At 37.4% G+C, this 25,183-nt stretch overlaps 1 protein-coding gene across 2 annotated transcripts in view; it reads right to left on the bottom strand.

The window, feature by feature from the left end:
• RHBDD1 (rhomboid domain containing 1) overlaps positions 1-23,356 on the bottom strand; it is a 28,369-nt gene extending 5,013 nt beyond the window's left edge. Inside the window, exons 1-6 of one of the 2 annotated variants that reach the window (XM_009089215.4) lie at positions 23,229-23,356; positions 17,023-17,541; positions 15,628-15,760; positions 12,262-12,350; positions 10,613-10,663; positions 6,027-6,149 (exon numbers count right to left, since the gene is read on the bottom strand). In XM_009089215.4, coding sequence (XP_009087463.1) covers positions 6,027-6,149; positions 10,613-10,663; positions 12,262-12,350; positions 15,628-15,760; positions 17,023-17,455 — 829 coding nt within the window. In that variant the 5' untranslated portion in view covers positions 17,456-17,541; positions 23,229-23,356. The other variant, XM_018913052.3, reaches the window with a different exon arrangement.
• Between the last annotated feature and the right edge of the window lie 1,827 nt (positions 23,357-25,183).

Consider the following 25,183-nt stretch of genomic DNA (forward strand, 5'->3'; position numbering starts at 1 on the left):
CCCTGCACAGCTCATTCCAAGGTAGTTTTGATGCATTTGGAGGAAGAAGCAGCAAACTGGAGGACAGCAAGAAGCCAGAGTCAAAAGCCCAGTGTTGCTTTACTCACTTCATCTCTTCCAGCCAATGAATAGTCAAGTCTTTAGGTCTAATCAAACTCACTCACGATTTACTGAGTTGTAAAGAGAATTTTAAGGAAAGGCAGTGCAGGCATATTTCCTCCTTTCATACTTTAGCAGGACTAGGAGGCTTCCAGAACAAGTTGAGACACACAAAACATAGCAACCTTTTCACCGTTTTGTGTTCCACCACAAGTCAGACAGAAACTACTACTGAACAAAAAATATAAAATGGCAAAACAGCTTTTATTCTTTCCTGTCCTTCCCTCTGCAAAATGCAGACATGCTATACAGTCTGAGAGCTTTGGCTTTTAGTACTTATCACTGCCCCATTTTTTCCTGCTCAGCTCCAAGCAGACCACATTCATTAGTCTTTGCTATTGTTTATAACACAGCCCTTTCAGTTTCTGTCAACGTATGAAAAGAATTTTGTCATGCTATGAAGCAAACTATTCTTCCTGGTGCTGAGGTCAATATGTCTCATCTACAGACTTCAACATAAACTGGTGAAGAAGACTGATGGAATTAACTACTGTTTCTGTGCTATGCTTTGGAACAGCTGACAAATGAAAAATCAAATTAGCAGGGAAGTAGCTGAGGGTAATGAGTTTAGAAGGAAAGTAACATACAATGAATCCAGACATAGCTGGATTGTTACAAGAGCAAGCCAGAACAATCTTGAACAGTCTCTGTCTCTCTCTTGTTTTTAAAAGGAGATGGTAAAATTGAGAAATACACAAAACCATTCTCTCCCCAAAAGTCTGATAATTTGTTTTGGTTAGGAGAGGAGATGGCTAAAGACTTAATCTTTAATCCCTTCATACTTAAGGATTTTTACATTTATTTTCATCATGCTTCAAAATCTCATCTTTCAGTATCAGTATCACCCACCAAAATAAACTCTTTTTGAAGTAACAATTTGTTAAAAGCACACTGGTAACATTTTTAGAAAGCATCAATCACCGCCTTATAAACCAAAATCTTACTGCACACTCAGATCATCCATTTGCTACAAATAATCAATGCTACCATGCAGAAGTAAGAGGATAGAGACCACTGCTGGACTTGATGCTCTTCTGCAAAGAATTAAGGAGATTAGTTTTACAGCTACCATTTAGCTGGATACTGAAATATCTAGCTGTATACTCCAGGAGAGATGGCATAAAATAATCTCACTGCATTTCCCAACCATTTAATAATTCTCCAGATGTTAATTCACCTAAAACAAGGCTAAACTCATTATTAACTGAAAATGGTTGATACATTAAATTAATTATGTCTTTCTTTCCCAAGTATTGAAAGGAATTTACTAACCAACTCAAAAAACCCTACATAAACATGTCAGCCCCTAGGCTAAGACAGACTGACAGCTATTCCTCTCCTGAGTAGTGAGAAAGCTATGAATAACTTCTGCTAGAAGAATAATTTCAGGTTGGCTGTATATGTATCATAATGTAGTAGAAATATTTTGTTCAGCTACAAATAGCAAGGTATGCTTTTCCTTAGAAAATTATTCATTTACCCAGTCAGGCATAAAAAAAAAAAGAGTTCCGTTCAGAACATAATTTTTTAAATGGTCCCAATGAAAAAAAGTAAGCTATATATATAATCTATAGAATGAATCCACTGATAAACTAAAGTTAAAATAGTAAATTATAGGTAAATCTAAAATTAGGACTATTCACTGACCTTAGTTTACCAGTAAAAAATTCCCAGACTAAGTTTGTTAACATTTGCAAGAATCTTACAACATAAAAAACCACTTTGCTTTCCCGTTACTGCATTTCTGCTTGCGTAACAAAGACCCACAGCAACAAAGGAACTCTGAACAATATCCCTTTGCCAGTGCCAAGCCTGACTGAGACACCCAGATGGATGGAGGGAGATACCAATACACACCACTGGAGCCACTCCCCAGCAGCTCCCACTTTCTCCAAGGGTAAGGGATGCTTTTGTGCAGCCCACACACAGCTCCTGCTTACGATGCCCACAGCTGGGAAGCAGAAGTGCTGTTCTCCAGCAAGGTGACCCTGCCAAACCCATTGTGAAAGGAATAACTTTTGTTCCTTTATGAACAAGTTACTGAGGGAAATAAATATTTCCAGAGATGACTGAAATCAGATAAAAAACTCCCATTCATATCACTGGGTCTTGGATCAAAACACCAAAAGGTCTCCACCTCCATATGCAAACCATGCTTTTAAAACGGGTGTAAAGTGCACATGAATGCAAACCATCTTTAGCAACATCCAAGATTGAACACTTTTTAGCATTTTCCTCCTGTTTTAATTGTCTTCAGCAGTTGCAAGAAGCAATTGCAAGAAGGAAAAATTCAAAAGTGGGAGTACTTGCAAGTGTAGTTGCATACTTAGGAACTCCCAGAAAAAAAAACCTCAACATTCTGTATCCATTTCAGCAAGAAAATCTGAATAAATTCTTATCTCAAAATCCATTATAGCAATAGCAAGAACCTATGTCACTTATTGCCTAAAAAGCCAAGGAAGCCAACCCTTCAGGCGGTATTTCTAAAAAATCCCTGCTTTGCAGAACTGGTCTTTACCCCACAGTATTTCAGAGGTGCTAACTGGTTGTGGTACTGGTTTGAAAGAGAAACTCATGGTCAAAGTTTCAGGGGTTCATTTAACTCTTATGGTGAACTTTGATCACCATTGTAAAGAGAATCAAGAGGCTTTTGGTTCTAATTTTCAGCAAACCTCTTATCCTCCATCAACCACTGTATTTATGAAGAGACTGATGGAAGAAAATTCATTAAATATTTCTAAAACCATTCTGACTATTCTTCTTGTTTTAAGTGGTCTGCTTCTTACACTGGTACCAAAACCTTCTATGTGGCAATGATGAAAATTCATTGATTAATTTTCCCAGAAATTTGCTTAAGAAAGTGCTGCAAGCTGATAGATGATAGAGCACAGCTGCAGTTTTAGAAAGGTATTTAGGACATGAGGTCTGCTCAATGGGTTTTCCAAGAGGTGTGTTGGGTACCATAGTATGAATTCCAAAAAAAAAACCACAAACAAAAGGAAATCCATCACAAATGTTGCATCTAATACTCAAAGCCTAAATCCTAGCATGTGATTTCATTAAATGTATTTTGATCTGAAACAATGCACTGCATATTTAAGCACATAATCTGCTTTAAGGTATTTCTACAGAAAACCACCATATTCAAGTGCAATGACTGGCATTTCTATAATTGCTGAAAGAACAGACAACACTGAAATAAAATACACAACGTTTCTCCAGTTTCCTCTGGAGAAATATTCTTACATTACAGTCTTCCATGGGCTGGCAAATTTCAAAGACTCCAGTAAAACATCCTGTCTCAGTAGCAACAAATACATGAGGGAACCCTTCCAGGGAACAGGTAAGCCAGATGCCCAGGTATTTCCTAAGTGCTCCAAATGACTCTGACTAACCAATACATGGCCATCTAAAAGCTTTTGAGTGGAGAGGTATTTATTGGTTTAGTTTTAAATCAAAAGCAATGAAATGTATAGACAGTTCACGATAAAATGTAAGAGGAATGTCTATACCTGATACTTGAAGGTATTTCTCTTCAGTCACAAACTGTAAAGATCATTACCTCCATGTTTAAAAAGCTTAGTCTTTTGTGGAGAAACATCAGCTTGCAAAGGATTCTTAACATTATTGACATTGAAAGTCAGACACTTAGAAGTTCAACTCACAAAAAATCCCAACATCCACCACAACAAAAATCCAAACCCACATCCCACACTGATCAAGATATTTCTTCTGAGCAGAACAGCAAGCACACAATAGATCAGAGACTTGGTTATACTGGGATTACATTAAGGGTGGCTGGTAAAACCAGCATTAAACAAAAATGTCAGCCATATAGTTGAACTTGACAGTAAAAGGAGTGTAAATATCAAAGGCCATGACTTTTTTAAATCCAAAATTATTTTTCTAAGTAAAGGAAGAATTACTGAAATTTGAAACAAATATAAAATTACGAGACTAACAATAAAATTTTAAAAAACAATCCCAAAACAAACGAAACCAACAAACTCTGGAGAGAAAACCAATTACTGCTGTTTAAATGGTTTCCTGTTTGAGGCAACAACATAACTACAACTGAGAACAGAACAAACATAAGTAGCAATTCATTTCAGCAAAGAGACCTAAATCACTAAAATAGTTTGGTAGTCTTTAACTGATGCCTCCACAGATCTCAAACAAGCCTAACAATTTTTTTCCTTGCATTAGACTCTAATTACTATTATTATAGCAATTTTCAGGATATTGCATAAAAATAGATCTGCAGTTCAGGAATGCATGAATGTGCAATAAAGAGAAATGCTGTATGTTTAGGGTGGGTTTAGATAACCCATATATGAGTTTAGAGAACAGCATCTACTGAGCTTAACTTCAACATATGGCTTAATAAAAATTAGTTTTCAGTTGTGGACAACAGCTGATACTAGAAAATTCTGTGTTATGTCATTAATTCTTTTATTAGCTTAGCAGGATACTATCACATCAATTTATAGGGGTGGATCAACATTCTATATCCATAATAGCACACTTTGTGGCCTAGAAGCCATAATAAATGTACTTGTCCAAATAAGGATGAAAAAGATATTATTAATCAATTGAAATTATTGGAGTACTCTGTTGTCCAAGTTACAGAGCAGCTGTGATGCTTTAAATGTCATAGCAGGGGAAAAAATTAATAAAAGAGCCCAAAATTGATTGTGGTACCTGCTATTACAACCTATTTCAAATTATTTTATGTAATTTTTTGTCATGTTAAGTACCTGTTTCATCATCCATGTAATTGCAAGAATCTCTGTTCATGCTTTAGGGAAAATGCATAGTGTTCAAAGGATAGTGCTCATTCAAGCTAATTATTTTTCAAACTGACAGGGAAGAATATCCTAATTGCCCATTAGCACAGTAAATTTCATCTCTTCCTTTGTGTCCCTGAAACAGGTGTGATCAGTGACATGCTCTGTATCATGTTCTTTCTGAAACAAGACATCTGCCTATAGGCAAACTGAGCCATTACACAGCTTGTTTAAGGAAGCATTTTAAGAGCTCAAATCTTAGGTCTCACTTGTCCAAACTAAAGTGTTACAGCAGGCAGGAGAAAGAGGTGCAAAATAAAGCAAGATCCCTACATATGTGATCACACCAAATTCTACTGGAAACAGTATATGATGATACCTTTTCCTGCTTCACTTGCCTGTGAAGCTTAAAAACTGTAACCAGCACTGAAACCAGGCACTACCTGAGTGTTAAGAAATGCTGCTTTTGGCAGAGAGGTTTAAACTGAATTTTGGTTTGCCACAGCAACCTACTAGTAAGGTACTAGTGAAATTTATTCTTGTCATTCATCAAAGGACATTCTCCAAAAAAACACATTCCCTCTTAGAGCACAAAACTTACCTTTGCTCAAAAACACAAGCAGATAAAAAATACAGCTTACCTGGAGTGTTGGAGGTTATTTAAGGCTACAAATGAAAGTTGCAGATGTTTCACAGTGATATATGTAAGTTTTTAATGTGCATATTGTCTACTTATTTATATTATAATATCACTTATTCATATTCTGTTTTCTTGATAGTTTCAAAAAACTCCACAAAAATGGCTCATTCTTTCAAGTAACATCTCAAAATGCTTAATATTAAAAGCTTTGAAGGATTTTTTTTCTCAAACTCAATGTTAAAACTTATGCAAAATATAATCTTAAAAAGACAGTAAAATAGACAATACCCCTTACAACAAAGCTCATTTTATATCAGTTCCTTCCCAAAATTACAAGACACATCCAAAAATAAGTCATGAGGAATACATCTTATTTCCCTCCTAAGTACCTTCCAGTATGAATCATAACATAAGAGATAAAAATGCATTAAAATTCCTACCTCTTTCATTAAGACTGTTTAGCACTGCCCTTTCAAGCTGTTCTTCTTCAGTGAGCCCACCTGTATAATCAAAGTAGTTCCTTGGAGCTCTGTATTGATAATCTGGATAATAGCCATAATACTCTGTAAAATGAATCAAAAAATAAAATAAATTGCTGCTATTCAGGAAGTGTGAAATCAGATATTATCTTCTTGCTATCTTTCTTCCACAAATTGTTTTAATTTGGGAAAGAAAAAAATTATTAGAGTTCAATTACTTGTACAATATATGTAATGAATTAACTTCTAATTTACAAAACCACAGCACAGTAACAGGAGGAAAAAAAGAAAAAAAAAAAGGTAAAAAAGATGGACCAAACATCTCAATTTTTTCTAACTGTTAAAAGTGTCATAGAATTGCTATTACTAAGAAGTTTCACACAAAAATTGAAAGACAGTTTTCCTCATCTCCCTTTAAGATTCAATTGTCAATATTTGTAGACTTTACTGCTATTATCAGAACACAAACCAGGTACTGTTCAGGCTTTTTCTCCCCACCTCTCTTCCCCTTTCCCCCAGGCCCATAAAACAATGTCATCATAAATTCCAGTCATCTTTGGACCTAGAAGAAGTCACAGGAAAAGATTCCTGCAAATTCCTGCAGTGCTATACTGAGCTCATGTTGTGCTCTGGCACAGCTCAACCTGCCCTGCAAAAAGCCAGCACAGCACAGATCTCATCAGTGTCCCACTCACTGCTGCTGCTGACAAACCTCTCTGGCCTTTGCACAGCTGGCCAAAACCAAGTACAGGCCGTCACCCACCCAAACACATGGGATTCTAAAGGAAAAAATTACTTGGCTAGAAAATTGAGCAACACTCTCTTCCTGCTAACAACACAATCTGATCTTGACTAAGCACAGAAAACCTAAGCTAAGAAAAATTATGGAAAAAAGTCACACTTTTCAACTGAGGAAAACTATGGAGAAAAGTCCAATTTTTCTATTCCATTTTTGTATTTTCAAAATACAAAGCTTTTATGATGTGTTCATTTCCAGAAAGCCGAACAAGGGATTTTGAAGAACCAAAGTACAGAAAGGTTGCCAGTTTCTTCCAAGTGAGAGAAAATTATACAAAGTTTTTTCAAAATGAGAAAAGTGGAAATATTTTTGTATTAAACAAGTACAGCAGGCCTTTTTCTTCAGATCATTAGCATCAATGATAGTCTTGTGTTCTCTCATTGGTTTTATCAATTCCAGGTGAAACTTGTGAAGTTTCTGTTGTTAATAACAAATAGAGATGACTAAGTGAGGACAAATAAATACTTTCTATTTAAAAATTATCTTGCTAAAGAAAAATATCCTAAGCTCTAGAATCTTTAATCAAATAAAACCAGCAATATTCTGTCTTGAAAGTTATACAGAAAAAGCAGGAGAAACTCAACAGAGTGACTGCACAAAGTTCTACATAGAATTATATATATTCCTCTGTATTTGCAAATATCCCTGCATTGACTTTATATACACATGTAAACATACACAGTACACACACACATTCTGTCTTTTTCCAATTCTTTCTTGTCTTGGAACACAACTGACATTGGAAGATTTTTCCTACACCTGCAGTGAAATCTGACTGAGGGACAGCGTTTAGCTGTTATGTCTGTACACTCCCCTCATTCTCCTCTGCTTTAAGTTAATCTAAATGAACATTTTCTCAGCTATAAATTTATTTTCTGGAGGCTTCAAAGCTACATGCATGAAGAGTGTAAAAAACCTCCTACTAAAAGCATGAAATTATCTGATGAAAGCAAAAGGATGCTGTATTTTAGGTTTGCTCTATTGCTGTAGTTTTTTCTGTTTTATGTTTCACACTGCTAGCAAGTTGTAAGTGCTCAAAAAGCTATAATATTTTATTTTAAGATGAGATACAGTTTGGTAACATTGACATGTTCAAGGTGTTCCTATTAATCAAAATAAATGTCCTAATACTTTATTCATGAACTGCACTTAGAGAAAACCTAATTCAGCTACTAAATACTAAATATGCTAAAATTACACTTAAAACCTTTTTTCTTTCAAAACTGTTTCCTTGTGCTGTTTCATAAAATCTGCTCTGACCATAGCTTCATCTATTTTTCTACTTAAATTGGTATTTAAATGCACATAGTGATAAATCAGCAATGCCAGAAAGTGAAAAACTAATCAAGATATGCATCATTAGCCTATGACACTAGAGAGAGTTTTCTTCACTCGCAGATGGCCAAATTTATTCCATATATCATACACCAAGCAAAAGGTTAAATCTTCCATTAAGATTTCTGCAAATAGGATGAAAGACAATTACAAAGTATATGAACAGGGAATGAATGTAACAAATATATATTTTCTTAACTGCAGTTGTAAGTCATTTTATACAAATGAATTTAGTACAAAGAAAAAATTAAATGGTTATATCTAAAGGCAAATTTGGAAGACAGGATAATTCAGGTTAACTGTCTCCATCTCCTCTTTGTCCAAAAGAACTCAAAGTAACAGCATTTGAGGACTGCTAAAAAAACACACACAAAAAATCCCAGACTTCCTTGTTGTCAGCATACCACAGCATTTTTTTCCCTCCCCATCATGGCAGATCTACTACATCAAATCTCTTCCATTTTCCCTACTTGAAAAGAGCTGGAAAAGCAAACAGAAAGGGCTGTTGAGAATCTCTCTGCTGCTCCTCCACAAGGGTGGTCTCATACACCCACCCAAGCTCCCAGCAGCTGGTGTTTGTCCAGGGGCTGTAATAGATCAGAGTGTTTAAATGTCAAGTACAAATTCTTATCTTCATTAGCTATTAAAGGACTTTTTCCAATATAAATCTTTTGAGTTTTCATCCACCCGGCTGTTCTGGGATACTGGAGGAAGGTTCAGTGTCTGTGAGCTGCTGGGCTGGGCAGCACGTGTACCTGAATGAGCACCTGCCCCTGGGCTGGGACTGCCAGCCATGGGAACAGGTCACTTGAGCTTGCTGCACACGCTGCCTTCACCTCTCATTTCACTTCACAGTAGTAATTGTTTTATTTCTTTACTGGTCTTTGGATCAAATGTTTTGTGACCTGAGAGTAAGTGAGAGTAAGGAAAATCCTGGGTAAATATACTTTTAAGTTGGAACAATCCCTATTGATGAAGAAAGCAGGCTAAGATCTTTTGTTTAGGAATTACAAAACAGATGTTTCAAAAATACTTAAGGGCCTAGAATCCTGCTTGTGGGAACTATTTAATGTAATAATAAAATTGGAGATAGATCATGGAAGGCAAAGTCCATCAGGGAGAATAAAAGTAGCTATAAACTTGGCTCAAAGTAAGCACATTTCAATTATATAAGACTACACAAAATAAAAAACCCTGCCTGACAAAACATCAGAGAACAGTAAGAATGATCAAACGTATGAAATAGTTTCCTTATAAGCAACCAGACAGACTCCAACTTTCTCAGTGGAAGGAAAAGATAGCCATTGTGAGTACAGGACTGAAGTCTAAAAAAGCACTAAGGAAAGAAGTACATAAAGAATGAAGGTTTAGTCTCCCTCCCCAAATAAGAATTAACATGCATCAAATGAAATTAGCTGTTACCAGGTTTATGCCAAACCAAAAAATGACAGATTCTAAAGCAGGAAACAAACTGTGAGTCTTTTCTGATGATGTAGGTGTTAAAAGTGTTCATGTTGATTCAAAAAGCTTTTGACAAATTGATGGAAGAAGGATCTACCACAGGCTATTAAAGACAAAATCCTCCTATAAAACTTTCTGCTGAGAACATCTTTAAGCCACAAGCCACTGCACACTGGCAGATATCTGAGAGAGTTATCACTATGCATTTATCCTGTTCTTCCAGCAGATGCCTAGGAAAAAGCATAAATCACTGCAGGAGGTAAGAGATGCCAGGATATGCATCCCTCAGCTCAGATCCAACACCCAGAGCCCTTCTCCCAGCCTCTCCTGGCCCTCAGAAACAAGGACTCCACCTATTATTTCTGTACACTCCACAGGCAATGATTCAATGCTCTGCAGGAGAGGTGAATCTAATTAGCTCCTCTCTGTGCACCAGTATTCCAACCATCCATCTATAAACTGAAGATGGCCTAAATTCAGTCTGCTGAGGAGGGGCATTCTGCACATCAATTACTTCATTTACAGAGAGGGTTCAAAGGAAGAAGATCATTGTTAGAAGGGAAAAAACCACTCTAGAATGGAACAGATAAATTTGCCAGACAAGGGCATATTTACCAAGGCCCAAAAGGCTGCTTTCAGTAGACACAATTTCCCCACTGCTACACCTTGTGCAAAAGGGATGATATTTCCCTGAGGTAGCATTTTAGGAAGTCATGACCTTAATTTGTGGCTTAAGCCTCTTGTACAAAATCCATCCACACACTTTCCTGAAAAGGAAAGGTGAGACATGCCCAGAAAAGTAATATAAGTTTAGCAAGTATACGTGTGCAGAATATTTTGTATACTCTGTATGTTTCCATTTACATTGCTCTCCTATAGGTTCTCTCATCATTAGCAGAAACTGTTTTTAAAGCTGGAATTAGTTTTTGATTAAGTGGACAAGAGTACTTACCTGAATAGTAGTCCCTTGGCCTGTCAGGCTCAGTGAAGAAAGAAATGCCAGCTAAATAAAAGAATAATGCATATACTGTTAGAATAATCATATTTTCTTTATAGAATACAAAATTCAAATTTAAAGTACCCCTTCTTTAAGAGGAAATCAGTCATGGGTATCTGTGGATTGTTTTGGCATCAGTGAGAGAATATACTATTGCAAACTTGTATGTTGTTCCAGATTTTATAGCAGAGTGCAATGCTCAAGCAACAGATTCATGTAGACTAGAAAAAAAGCAAGCCAACCTATGATGTTCTCCCAGAACACATAATGAACAATTTTTCTACTGAGAGTATTCATTAGTAACAATGCTAAATGCACAGAAAACTGAGGACTGGAGCAACACTGCATTTTTCCTGCTTTGCTACACAGGAGAAAAAGAACGCTCGTGAGCAGAATGCTTCCTGCAGCTGTCAGTCACACAGAACCTGCACAGCAGCCAGAGCAGGTTTCACTAACAGTACTGTGGGATTATCACTGAATCCCAGAGAAACTCATTGGAAGGGACCTCAGAAGATCCCCAGTTCAACTCCTAACCCTAACCAGAGCAGGGTTAGGGAGGAGATCAGAGCAGGTTACCCAGGCAGGGCTGCATCTTGCCAAGTCCAGGGCTGGAGACCCTGAAGCTGCCCTGGCAGCTGAGCTGATGCCTGCCTGTTCCATAGGGATCAGGCAGCTTCCCCGTGGCACAGCATCATGCAAGGTTAACCTTTAACTAACGAGACACCTGACGTCTGTTCCTCCAGCAAGGCAGGAAAGCTGATGCTCTGGTGTCCTTCTTTTCCTTCCAGCTGCTGAACATACATGACCTACAGACTATCCCCAAACTGTGATCAAAGCCCCAGTGAGAGCACACACATTTGAATTAATTCTCCACTGTACAAACACCATATCCATGTTCAATTTGATGGAACAGTCATGAATAAAGTAATCAACCTATCAAGTAGACAAAAAAAGTCAAACATTCTGCCAACCAACCCCAGCACAGCTGCCGTGTTGGGGCTTAGATTTCCAATTAAAACACTGACATTTATGGGAGCGTTCATTTAAAAGTTTGAGGGGCTGTATTTAAAACAATTGTTAAGACTAAAGATGTTTAAAGCTATAATTTTTTTAAGAAAATAATTATTACTGCAATACAAAAAGCTGTAATCATACACTGTTGGACAGCTCGAGAAATCCAGCAACCATTTCTAAAGTATCCCACCACCTTTTTCAAACCAGAGACTTCCATTAGAATCAACTTAACAGTAGAAATCAAGATGGAAACTTTTGGTTCTGACATATGTTTATGGCTTCACCACACTTCACTTGAAGTGACATTTTCATTGAAAGATTATAATCTAAATAAATACTTAAAAAGAAGAGTAAAAGTTATTCCTCTAAGCAAAAATATCTGAAAGTCACATTTATTCTTATATGTTCTTATCCATATTTAAGAAAAAAACTGAATTTTTTCTTCTGCACCCACTTGAATAAAATAAGCAGATCTTTAATTGTCTAAAAACTTGCCGGAATGGGCTGAATTTCTATATGCAAGGCTTAATGAATTTTAAAACTAAAAGTGTTCCTTATGCATATTTTGTAAATTCAACAGAATTATGTACCTGCACAGGCTCGCATGATCTTCTTCAGAGGTCCCATAGTGTACATCAATCCAACAAGGATCCCTGACAGATGCCCAGCGAAAGAAGTCCTAGAAAATAAAAAATCTTGTGAGCAGTGGAAAGGGAGACTTTTTTTTGGTAGGGATACAAAATGGAGACTGTAGAACTAGTTGTAAAGATAAAGTCTATGAGACTCCCCAGAGAAAGTCCCTGAATGAGACCAAGCACAGAGACATTACCTGCCTGCAAAGCTGTAAGAACAAGTTTTCTTTTTTTGTAACTACCTTTAAAATTGGGAGTTACAAAGTTACAGAAAAGTATTTAACAAATATCCTGAGAAGCTAATTGGAGAGATCAGTTTAGTTGCCATAGAATATGATTCCCTAAAAGCATTTAAAGACTTACCAAGGGAGTAAACTTGTTTTAAGCTTTAGAAAAGTTACATTGTAATGTCCGGGTAGATCTTACCAAACCAAGTACATTTCTGAGTGAAAGCACAAACACAATACTTTCTACTGCATTATCCATGCAATCCTACAATTAGTCTGAAAGAAGCATGAATGCAGATCCACTGCAATCTTTGTAATACACTTTCTTCAAAAGTAAAAGAACAATTGAAATGCTGAGATCCAAATTCTTTTCTCTGCATACCAACAATTTCTTTAAAAAATATCATTACCATTTGTATACAGAAGGAAAAGGCTCTGGTGTCTTTTGAGAAATCAAACCAGAAGCACATGTTTACAGTAAATCAGGAGATTTGGTCCAGTTATTGACATGACTGTGGGGTACTCTATAAATTCAAAAATCAATCTTCAGTATTCAAGTTAAGAGTTGAACTCTTCTGCGTTTAAACATAGATTAAGAGAAAATCTGCTGAATTCAATCAGGTGTAAACATTAGATGCAAATTTTTCACCTCTATTACCAAGTTACAGGAGCCAATACACTAAACATTAAAATTTCCTCGTATGTGCAATTAGAAATAACTCATTTTTACTGACTATCAAAAAAATTAAATAATACAAGATAAAATGAGCTTTTTTTCCTTTATAAAGTAGAAATGAAACCTCTGTTTAATGTACCAAGTGTAATGTTTGCATCAATTTTTACATTGAGGTCAGTGATCTACAGGATCACAGACACAAGCACTCAAGCCAAGACACCTTCCAGGCATCAGTAGCAAAAGGAGACAGAAAAATGCACGTGTCACTAGAGGGAGGTAAAGATCAAGTCTAAATTCACTCTTTTGCCACCTACTTAACCTCAAGCTTGAATCCTACCATGGAGAGCTACAGTTCTCTCTTGCTGATAACCAACAACTCTCTAGAGAGTAACACATAAATGCTGATGTGAAAATTTATAGATAAAAGGTAGTTACCAAAACAAAGTATCTATAAGGAACTAATTTTCCAAACAGATTTTCTGGAACAGATTTTCCAAATTTATGAAAAATGAATGCCTGACTTGGAAAATGTCTGACCTCAGAAAATTAAAAATACTTAAAAGTCACCTACTCGAGAAATCACCAACATGATATTGGTTCATCTAAGACTTAAGACATCTGCTCAGTTCTGGAAGAGGCACAGATTAAACAGAAAGTAACTTTTCACATGTCTGTTCTTCCATTAAACAAATAATCCCAAAGACCACTAAGCAAAGCCTGCATCTCAATATCCTTTATAGAAGATGAAGATTAGAAGGATACAGAATGCACTTGAAAATTTTTCCAAAACAAAAACATTAATGACAACAAAAATAATAAGATGTCAGTAAACTCCTAAATCCTCTCCCAGCACACAAAGGCAGGTCCAAATTTATTGTATAAGCTTTCTAACTGGGCAGAATTCTGCCCCAATTACTGACCTCTTATCTATTCAAAATTAAATATGCAATTTGGTTTACAAAAGGAACCAGTTAAACATAGACATCAAATATTATAACCTGCCCTGAGCACACAGACGAGCATGTAAGAGCAATGCTGTGAGAGAAAGAATTGCTATGGGTCATTGCAAGGCAGTTGGCAGTTACTAATTAAACATGTGTTCTAGGATATGAATTTCTGGAGATCACTACTTGTTTTCTGTAGCCCCCATTATCATTTAAGTGCTGTGAAATTGCCCTCTGTAGAGGTCACTGTAGAAGTTTAGATGAGGCAGCAATCTAAACTTCCATGAAATTATGAATTTTTTTTTTTTTATATTATTTCTGGACTTGCTATCCACTCTCTACCCAAAGACATTTCTACAGTAAAGCAACTGAAAAAGAACAGAACACAATGTCTGAAATCATGTTTTTCCTCTCCCATAAACAGTAGGATATGGTTTTACTTCTTACATAATGCCCTTCCACTATTCTTTAATTAAAAACAGTATTGTTAAACATATCACAAAATAAAACCTATGTTCAGCTAAAACGACAGTTTATGTTTTTCAGAAAAGTGTTTTTAATGTACTGAAAGCTTTACTTTTATATTTGTAGCAATGCCATGCAGCTCACAAACAAAACTGCATTTGGGCAGAGCACTCTTCTGTCTTTAATCCTCACTGCAGTTAACTGAGCAGCCAGGCATAAAGCTATAAAACCAGTGCTTAACCTAAGCAATATCGGAATTCTCCTTCTGCACTAGGAAATGTTCTATCAGTTATTTCATAGTATCAGACAAGGAATATCTCAGTATTGCTGAGCTCTTTTTTTTTAATCTTTCTGAAAAAGAGAAATTGTACATAAACTGTGATTTGATAGTTCATAGGTTTTGTGTATGTACTTTGCATATATTCAGCAATGTGATTCACAGTTACAAAATATTACATAGGGAATTTACTCATTTGCAAACAGGACTACAAAAATCAACTGCCAAAGAAGAGCAAGGTTCTCCCAGAGGTAGGGGCAGATGAACTGTGCTGGCACAGAGCACCCAGGGAAACAGAGGGAGATGACCAGCAGCACTGCAGGACACTGACAGTGACAGAACTGGCAGAATACTGTATCATAAATCAGAGGAGTGACTAAGCCAGAGAGGTCTAGGACAGAAATGGCAAGCAAACAGGGCAATGCTGCTCAGCTAATGAAGCCATTGGCACTACGGTGTAGTAGTTTAGCTACCTCGTTGAAAAGGCACAGCCCTTTTCCTTGTCCATCAACTTTTGTTATGCTCCCTCAAATGCTCAATTACACCTGCTGGAAACAGTATTTCAGGTTTTTGATTTGAGATGTACTCAAAACAGAGGGTTTTAAGGAAAAAGCAGACTGCAGGCCCAACACTGCACTGGGATACCAGCTAACACTACTCACACTACTCACACTTCAAACTACTCCAGATAGCCCAGATCTCTTCTCCTTTCCTTGAAATATTAAATGCACTTACCCTGGGGAGATGAAATGAATAGCCACCAGCTCCACCCAACAAGCATATTTACTGGATATGGGCAATCCAAAGAAACTGCTTACTCTTCCTGGGTTGTAATGGTTGTTCAGAACTTTCAAAGCAAACAGGACTCCTGCAAACAAGAAGAAATCACATGAAGAGAGAAATACTTGTGCACAATAATAAAGAAATGCAAACAATTTGAAGTACCATGCAGTTTCAAAGCACCATGAAGCATATTGCTGCATGCCAGAACAGTTCTGTACTTTCAGTGATACTTTTCAGTGACTTAAAAAAAAAAGATACAAAAACTGCATATTTGTATAACAGCCAAATCTAAGCTGCTTTTTATCGTGCCTGCTCACTGTAGCTATTCAGGTATTCAAAACAATACAAACATCATTTAAAATGGGAGTTCTAGTTGAAATAATTGACAAAATTAGTGAACTCAAAAAAATGTTCTGTGACTTGAGAAAAGCCTCCACTGAGAACAAGACAAACAAATATGTATAAAGCTCAACAGTAGGTTCAAATTCTGAATTAATGGAAAATCATCTTACACATACTCCAGAATCACTTGTTTCTGAAAAAAAAAGTAGATAAATCACTTTTAATCACAGTAAATAGTATTAATTTCTAACTGACTGCAATTGTTTTATCATGAAACTGCCAGCCAATACAATGGAATCAATTCAGAGAACTCATTGGAAGTGTTTATGAAAAAGTCCCTCTCAAGAGAAAGCTCCCAATGGTCTAAGCAACTTTCTTAAAGGCTGAAAAAGAAGGCTTGCCTTCTAAGGTTAGGTCCCAAGGACAGCAAGGAAATCCCCTACTTATCTAGAAATGCAGGGCTACTTTTCTACTTGACTGCAGATTTTTTAAAGAGAAGGAGTTTATTGACTTGAAAATTATCTGCTAAAGGAGGAGACAAGACCATTACTGGAAGGGAGATAACCAAAATCAGGTGTTTGTATGTTGCCAGCAGAAGGAACTATAGGGGAGTCCCTCCAAAGACAGGCAGGAGTAATTTTAAACTGACAGGCTTTTCAAGAAGCCATCTAAGGATCATCATTGAAATGCTTACACGACATCTGAAAATCAAGAGTTCAGACTTCAATTAACAGCAATATTAAACAGAAAACACAGTTCTACCAGGATGATGATATTTTCATGTTCCAGGTAAAGTCCCTGCTGGTCATACGAACATGACCAGAATTACTTTATGTTCATGCCCATAGTACATGCTTAAAATTTAAAAATAGGATAAGCACACTGATGTGACACACATATATACAGATGTACACCTATGCTATTTCTTCAATTAACAGTTATTGTTATATAGCAAACACACAGATTAATTTTACATATATAAATTGGACCAATACTGTGTCTTACCTGAAAAACCTACACCACAATTCATTTCATAGGAAGGATCATCCAGAATTATCACAAGCAGGACTTCCAGCACCATGTAAACTACTCCAATCAGTACTGAAAATACTGCAATTATGTAGGCAAACCATATGCTCTTCAGCTTTCTTTCCAGCATTATGCCTTTCCAAAGCATGGAAATCATGTTATAATACAAATGCCAATCATCTGCATGGTGGAAAGGAGCAAGCAGCAAACGCTGCCAGTTCTTTCTGTGGACAGCTTCATTTACACTGAGACACACTTCAGACAGTGGCCTCAAAGGATTCAGAAAGAGAAAAATATTCAGTACAAGCACCCCAAGGGTAACAGAAGGAATGTTCTGGAGTCCAACTTGAGAAATTTGATAAAGCAGCAAAAGCAGTCCAGCACTGACTCCTCTTTGCCTTCGTTCCATAGTTACTTCTTATTCAAAGGAATGTGAAGATTATTTCAATTTCCAGTCTTTTGTTCAATTTCAAAACCATACAAGTTTTGGAAATTCTAAAAGAAAAAAGATAACTTGTTATACACATATTGCAGTGTTCTGAAGTTTGTCACTGTTTTTTTGAGTTTTTAAACACACCAAAAAAAAATCATTAAGGTAATCAGCTGTGACCTTTTATATATCAGAACAAAAATTCAAGTGAGGAAAAACAATCAGAATTTGTAAATTGATACAAAACACAAATAAAAGAGATTTATACAGGTAATCCAGATAAGCATTGAGAGAAAAAGCAGTCTGCAACCTCTGTTTCACATCCTTCAACAGGCTGTACTTAATCCATTAAAGTACTTAGGTATTCTGGACATGTTTTCATTAATTCTGATTCAGTCATAATAATTAGGATTTCAGGAAAGAAAACAGTTAAAAATTCTTTTCTAGAGTGTCAGTTTCCAGGATTCCTGTCTTTGCTACATATTTAATTTCTTTTAAAGACCCTTTTTCAAACTTTTACAAATATTCAAAACAAGCTAAGCTTGAAAACTAAAAGTTACAATTTTTACAAAAGGAACAGAGATACGGCTAAGTACTCCTAGATGCAATTTGAAAATTCTTACTGCTTTCCTAGGGATGAAAATAAAGTTTAGTTTAGAAGTAAGCGACGGTGAAAAGAAAACTATGGGGGAAATCATATACAAAACCAGCATAAAAAAATTTAAGAGTCGTAACAAAATTTTCATCTTTGCCTTATTTATGCCAGAGAACCCCAGGAGATTGAAGAGGGCTACAGAAACAGATCTGGGGCAAAACAGATTTACTCTGACAGGAACTGACAAGAGAGGAGGGAGGAAGCTGCACTGGATAACACAGCACAGGGGCTGTGAGCATGGAACCACCTGCGGAAGACAGGAAGAACCCCAGGATTTCAAGCTGGTTTCGAGAGCTACCCCAGCTTGGCCAGTCCTGCTTCACCTCTGAAAACTCTCCAAGGTGGCCCAACCACAGCACAGCCTCTCCTCCTCTCCAGGGTGTCCCTTTGCAGAGCTACTGAAGACACACAACACATTATTCCACATATAAGTATCAGTTATGTAGAACCAGCAAAATACAATTCCTCTTCAAAACTCTGCCACCAGGTTTCAAATGAAACCACCTGAAATAATGAGATATATACAAAATTCTCATTTCAACACCCCATTAACCTTCTTTTTTAGTACACATAAAGTTAATATACTAATTTTTTATTTAAATGCCTTTCCAATTAATACAAAATAATTCCTCTTCAACATTTTCATTAGATAAACAAGCAACAATCTAATTTTTCTAGAGGACAGGAAGAAAAATGGCACATTTATTAAGGACAGCTCAAGTTGCAAAATTTAACCTTCCCCATTATGTCTGTTAGGATTTACAAATTTCACATTTCTACAGACCATTGCCATGCCTGCAAACACTTTATTAAATATGTTTATTCAGGTATTCAGAGTATTCTTAATAATTTGATTGGGTTGCATTCCACAAAGTGAGTGAGCAGATGGAAAGGAAAAGCACCTCTGGAAGATGTAACAGCAATAGGAGCTGGGAGACCTGCACAGGGTGGAACATCAAGGACAACCAGCTAGGGGCCAGGCTAGCTTCTCTGCTTATCCTGAAGTGAGGGAAGCACACAGTTCCATGCTAGTTCACACACAGAATTAATTAATGCCACTTCTTATAATTAAGTATTTTTTTAGTCTCTGTATTTCTGTTTAAATCACATTTGTACATATTATAGCAATTTAGGAGAAGAAAAACCAAATTGGTTGTGGTTTTTTATCCCTAAAATGACTGCAGTAAACCAGAATGCATGTAAAATGTATTTGCTACATTACAATGAAACTGACTACATTTTCCCCAGGTTATTATCTTGGAAATGCTACATGATGGCTGACCCTTGTCCAAAACAGAGTGAAAACAACAGAAATATGCTTTATACCAGGCCTCTTGAACATGTAGCTTCCGACACTGGTGCCTTCTAAAACCAGTGTCTCATGATCACAGTTTAACTGCAGAGACCAGAGCTGCAGCCCTCACAAAGCTCAAATGAACCAACTTGTTAAACTGCAAATTGGTCATTGCAGGTAATTACATTATCAGTCTTTGACTTTAAAGTCAACAGTACCATAAAAATAGTTAATCCAAAGTTTAATCAATGTCATTCTGTTTTTCCTCACTAGCTCTTATATCAGGTACCCCAACACCTCCCAATATTCTTATAATCTTCTGCCCAGACCTCTGGCTTTTCTTGTACCACATGCACAGTGAATCTTTTTCATCACAAACCAGTGGACACAAAACCTGTTAGAATTTGAAAGTGAAAATCCTTTAAATGCAAGTTACGAGGAAACATCAAAATCTTGCCATACCATGTTGTTCAAATTGTCAGTCTTGTGTTTTAAAGTTCCCATCTCTGCTTCTGATACCCTTAAATTCACATTTTAAGTACTTTCATCACCCGTGCACCTAAGAAAAGAAACCCTCATCCAGCACATAGCCAGACAATAATCATGGAACAGGACTGAGAATGTTTTCCATCATGATTTCAGCAGTGCTGGTTATCATAAACCATTCCCATTACTGGGAGCAACCAAAAATGTCAGCCAAAACACATTTGTGTTTGAGTCAAAGGGAAAAAGATCCCAGACAGAGAACGTTATTTGAGAGCCTCCTTAATGCAACTCCCTTAAAACATATAGAGCTTTCAACTGTTTGAACATTCCTCCTCAGCCTCTACTCTGTTCATTAAAAGTCTAATGAGGTTTGAAACAATGAAGCACTTTTTTTCTTTTTCTTTTTTTTTTTTTTTTGAAAACATGCCACCTACTTCAAAATGTACAAATTTCCAGAACAGACTTGAAACAGACATTTGTCTTGCATCCAGGCTGCCACGTGTCTGCATTTTTGTCACCTACTCAAGATAAATGTCTGAACTAAATATTCTTGGAATTTGTTTGTTTGTTTCATACTAAGCAAGTCAAAGCATTTAAACTTATTTTTACTGTAACAAACCCCTCACTTACTTGGCAACCATAAAATATTATGACTTCACATTACAAAAAAATAACATAATAAAGTAAGTATTTTAGTAAATATCAATTAAAATGAAATGTTCTACTGTCTTTTCCTATAGCTGTACTTTGAATTTAGAGGAAAAGTAACTCTCTGTGCCCTTGCTCCTCCTAAAACAGACATAACTACCCTGAAGTTTTGATTTATGTCTATGCAAAACCAAGTACACTCTGGAAAAAAATGCGTGTATTCTACATGTTCAGATTAGAGCTAGACCAATGTCAAAACCACTTGAAACATGAAGGCTGAGTATCAGATCCCAAGCATTCCACAATAAAGATAAGCCTCAACAGGCCCACACCACTTGTCTGTGAAGATACAGTCTCAGAATACAAAGGCTTCTCCAGGTAAAGCAGAAACAGTGCTCTTAGGGCAAAAGAGGAGGGGAAAATGCCTAACAGAAAAAACAACCGATGCAAGGAAAAATAAACTAAAAATTTGAAACATAATGAATCATCCTGTTTATATTTAATAAGTATGCAAGGAGAAGGTCAGCCACAAGCTGTCAGCTACAATAAGCTTTGAAACGTCCAGTCAACTACATAGTTCACAGCATAGACAAGGTTCTGGTTTCATCATAAAATTAATTACTTCATAAAGAACAACTTCTGGATTCATCAGATGTGCCTTTAAATGGCTTTCCTTCACATAGGAATACTGAATGGTGAACTCAAAAGACACAGCATTTCAGAATTTGGTGAGAGAAGTCACACATCTGTAATAAAAATGTTTTAAAACAATTTAAACTCCCTTACCGAGACAATTCAAAGTTAAATATTAACGTTCAATGACTTCCTAAATGGCTATATCAATGTCTTTTTTTATTATACAACATTTTAAATTTCATTCAAAGTTTTCTGTGAGAATAAAGAAGTTCTTCTGCCTCTTATATCTGCTTCAGCATGAAAGCTGAAAATCTTTTATAGATTTTTAATCCTCTTAGGTACCACTAAAGGAGGAAGTCCTTAACAAAATAAGCTTTTAAACTAAAAACTTCACCTTAAAACTGAAAATTGTGTTCTGAAGGGTGTAACCATTACTGTTCACAAGAAAATATACACATGTTAAATAATACATGCCAAGAATCATTTTAACCACCTTATCCCAAAATAAACGAGACAGCTTTCACAGGAAAGAGCCCAAGGGACTAGGTCATATCTCTCTCATGACAGACAGCAATTAGTAACTGCCTTTCAAAACACCAGGATACATCTACACTAATTGAAGTTGGAGAAGTGAAATAGTCATAAATATTTAATATCACTGTACTTAAAAAGGAAAGAGGATGTCATAGCTTAAAATAAAAATACATCAAAACAACACTGAACTTCAGATTAGGCCATAGCTAAGTTTTAATTTCACTGATATTTAACTCAGGGTCAGGGATTTGGGGTTTGTTGGTTTTTTTTTCCCCACTCAACTGCAATTGTTACATGAGTACAATGTTATAACTGGGTAATCATACTAAAAGAGCATCCTCCTTTATCTGAAGAACTTTTAATATTACGAAAAATTAAACCATCAAAAATTGCTTGACTACACTTCAGAAATGTGAAGCACAACAGCTCTCACAATTTTGGCATTCCTTGGTAGCTTTGAGGGAAAATTTGTCTGCAGTGTGTAAGAGAAAGCAAGAACAGGAAACACACTTTCTGAAGAAATCCATTTTAAATACTACCGGTTAAATAAACAATACAGAAACACATGCTTCCTATTATTACCGTTATACTACTGTTGTCAACACCTCCAATCTTTGTCAATAAAAATCAGTTCCAGGAAGAACATCGCTGCGCTATTTCAGGAAATCAAACCAGCTCAGGTATTGTTAATTACATTTTACAAACACCTGACTTACTCAAACTCGGTGTTTAACAACTGTAAGAAGGCTTTCCAAACGCAGACAAGATATACCTGCCTTTGCTTCTTCTTCGATACAGCTGCAAGTTATTTGCAGTTTTTGGGGGTAATTTTTTTTTGCTTTGTAGTATTAACAAAGAAAGGGATAAAGCTGTGGCGAGTTATTGATTTTTTTTAAGAAGTTGCTTCTAGTTTACAAAAGTTCTAGTTTATAATTTATAAAAAACACCACTGTAGAAAATGGGGAGAACGAAAGCAGTAAGCCCAGACTGGGGCGGCTGTGAGGAGCGCGGCTCACGGGCAGCTGTGGCTGCGGATAAGCCCCGCGGACGCCTGACACCCGGCTCCTCCTGCGCACCACAGCTCGCCCGGAACCACAGGCACGACGCTGTGTGTATAAAGATAATGGCTGTGAAACTGTGAAATATCGGCGATTCAACTTCTCATGCCTCTTCACCTCCGTAATTCCCACCACTACTTGCAGCGGCGAGAAGGAGGGAAGCGAGGCCGAGGGAAACCTCCTACAGAGCGCAGCTTGGGGGTCAGCTTACCCAGCCCAGGCCCCGCTTGTCGGGGCTCGCACCCTGTGCAGGGCGGGGCTCCCCGGGTGTGGGCCGCGCCCCTCACGGCCGGGGGGCCGCTCTCCGCCGGGAGGCGGCGGCAAAGGCAAGACAGGAGGAGGGCAGGAGAACAGAACAGGAGAGCACGGCAGGAGGAGTCGCGCAGGGACGAGGAGGAAGTGGCGACGGCGGCTCCAGCATCCCCCCGCCCCTGCACTCACGTTCTCCGGCGGCGGCAGCACCCGGAAGCTCACGCCGCCCCGCGTGACCCGCGGCCGCCACTCCGCGGCGAGGGGCGCGGCCCCGGCCCCGCCCGCGGAACGCACTGCGCATGCGCTGGGGCCGCCCCGCCGCCCGGGGTGCTGTGCACGGGCGGGCTGAGGGAGGAGGGCGGAGGCGGGAAAGCTGAGGCGGCGGCGGCTCGGGGCGGGTATTGGCCGCTGGCACTGCCCACTATTAAAATACATAATCAGGTTTTCTTTAAGAGCATTTTACTGCACATGCAAAACAGTAACTGGTTCTGTAAGTTTAGTAGTTCGAGGACTTTTTTTTTTCCCAAGCGTTAAAGGCAATTAGATGAAGACATTGCAGAATCACAGAATCAACAAGGTTGGAAAAGACCGCTGAGATCATTAAATTCAACCTAGGACTAAATACTACCGTGTTAAATGGACCATGGCACTCAGTGCCACATCCAGTCTTTTCTTAAACACCTCCAGGAGCGATGACTCCACCTGGGCAGCCCATTCCACTGTCTAATCACCCTCTCTGTGAAGAATTTCATCCTAATGTCTAAACTAAACCTCCCCTGGTGCAGCTAAAGACTGCATTAGTTTCACTTTTGTAGAGTACTAGTCACTGGTGTCACTGTATTATTCACCAGATTTGACACAGATATCCAGACTATGAGCTTTTTTGTTAATATTCAGTAGGGAATATACTGGGCAAATTATAAGTGCCTGAAATAATAGGTTCTCATATAAAAGTTGGCGAGCTGATGGTGCTCGATATGTGACTAGAAATGAATCATACAAACCCCATAGCCAAAGCTACATGTAAGCGGCCTGATTTTGCTGTCGTTTATGTGGCACTCAGGTTTCATAGAACATTTTGGCAACTTGTACAAGTATGTCATACAATTTATAAGAAAATTGCATTCTGCCCTTCCAAAAACAGCACACAGCTCAGCAGACTGGCAGGCATGAAAGGGGCTGAATTCCTAGAAACAGGGTGGAGATCAAGTTAAAGGAGCAGGCTTTGCCAAAACAAGCAACTTCAGCATAGTCCTCGCTTCCAAGAACGAACAGAAGCCAAAAGAGGCGGGCAAGGCTCAGTGTGTGCCACCATTTAGACACATTACCTTAAGCTCCTTACTTTTGGCACATTTAGATCTGTTACCTCAATTAATGTTAATCATAATAATTCATCGAAATCACAGGATGTGGGAGTTAAAAGTGCCTGAACTGATAGATTTTTTTTTTTATCATACACCAGGTTTTCTTCAACTGGCACCATTTCCTGTAACAGCATACTCCATTTTCAGGCAACAATAACTTCAGTCCATAATTCTTAAAGATGCCATATTTCTTGCCTCAATACAGGCCCAGATCTTATTACTGGATGTGCAAGTCCTGAGGTTGTGGCTCCTTTCTGGGACTAGAAGATTGTAGTTCCCTTCGTGGGTCAATCTGAGCAACTGTATATTACTGTTCTCTCTTTTCAGTTCTTTAATGATATAGCAGGGATAAAAAAAGTCACAGAAACAATGGGAGGCTAAAGAAGTGAATAATGTGTTCTAATGCTCTAATTAATGGGCCACATATGTAGCTAGGTTTTTAAAAAACCTCACCATTGTTCTTATACTCTTTACCAAAGTGTGGGACTTTATACCCATTAAGATCTTAAAAGTTGGGATTTTTTTCTTTGTTCTCCACAAATTTTACTAATATCCTGCCAAATCTTCTGGTTTAGTTTATACTTATATAAATAGCTGGTTAGAAGAAGAAAAAACACCTTCTGCTCTCTTTCTTTAATCTCACACCACCATTCACCTCATGGATTTAATTTTTGGCTGAATGTTAATTTTTCTTACTTGTAAAATTGAATGAAATAAGAAACACCGTTCACATATTACAATTCTTTTTTTTTTTTTACAAATTCTACATTTGATATACTT

The sequence above is a fragment of the Serinus canaria genome, chromosome 9 (assembly GCF_022539315.1).
Source record: "Serinus canaria isolate serCan28SL12 chromosome 9, serCan2020, whole genome shotgun sequence".
NCBI lineage: Eukaryota > Metazoa > Chordata > Aves > Passeriformes > Fringillidae > Serinus > Serinus canaria.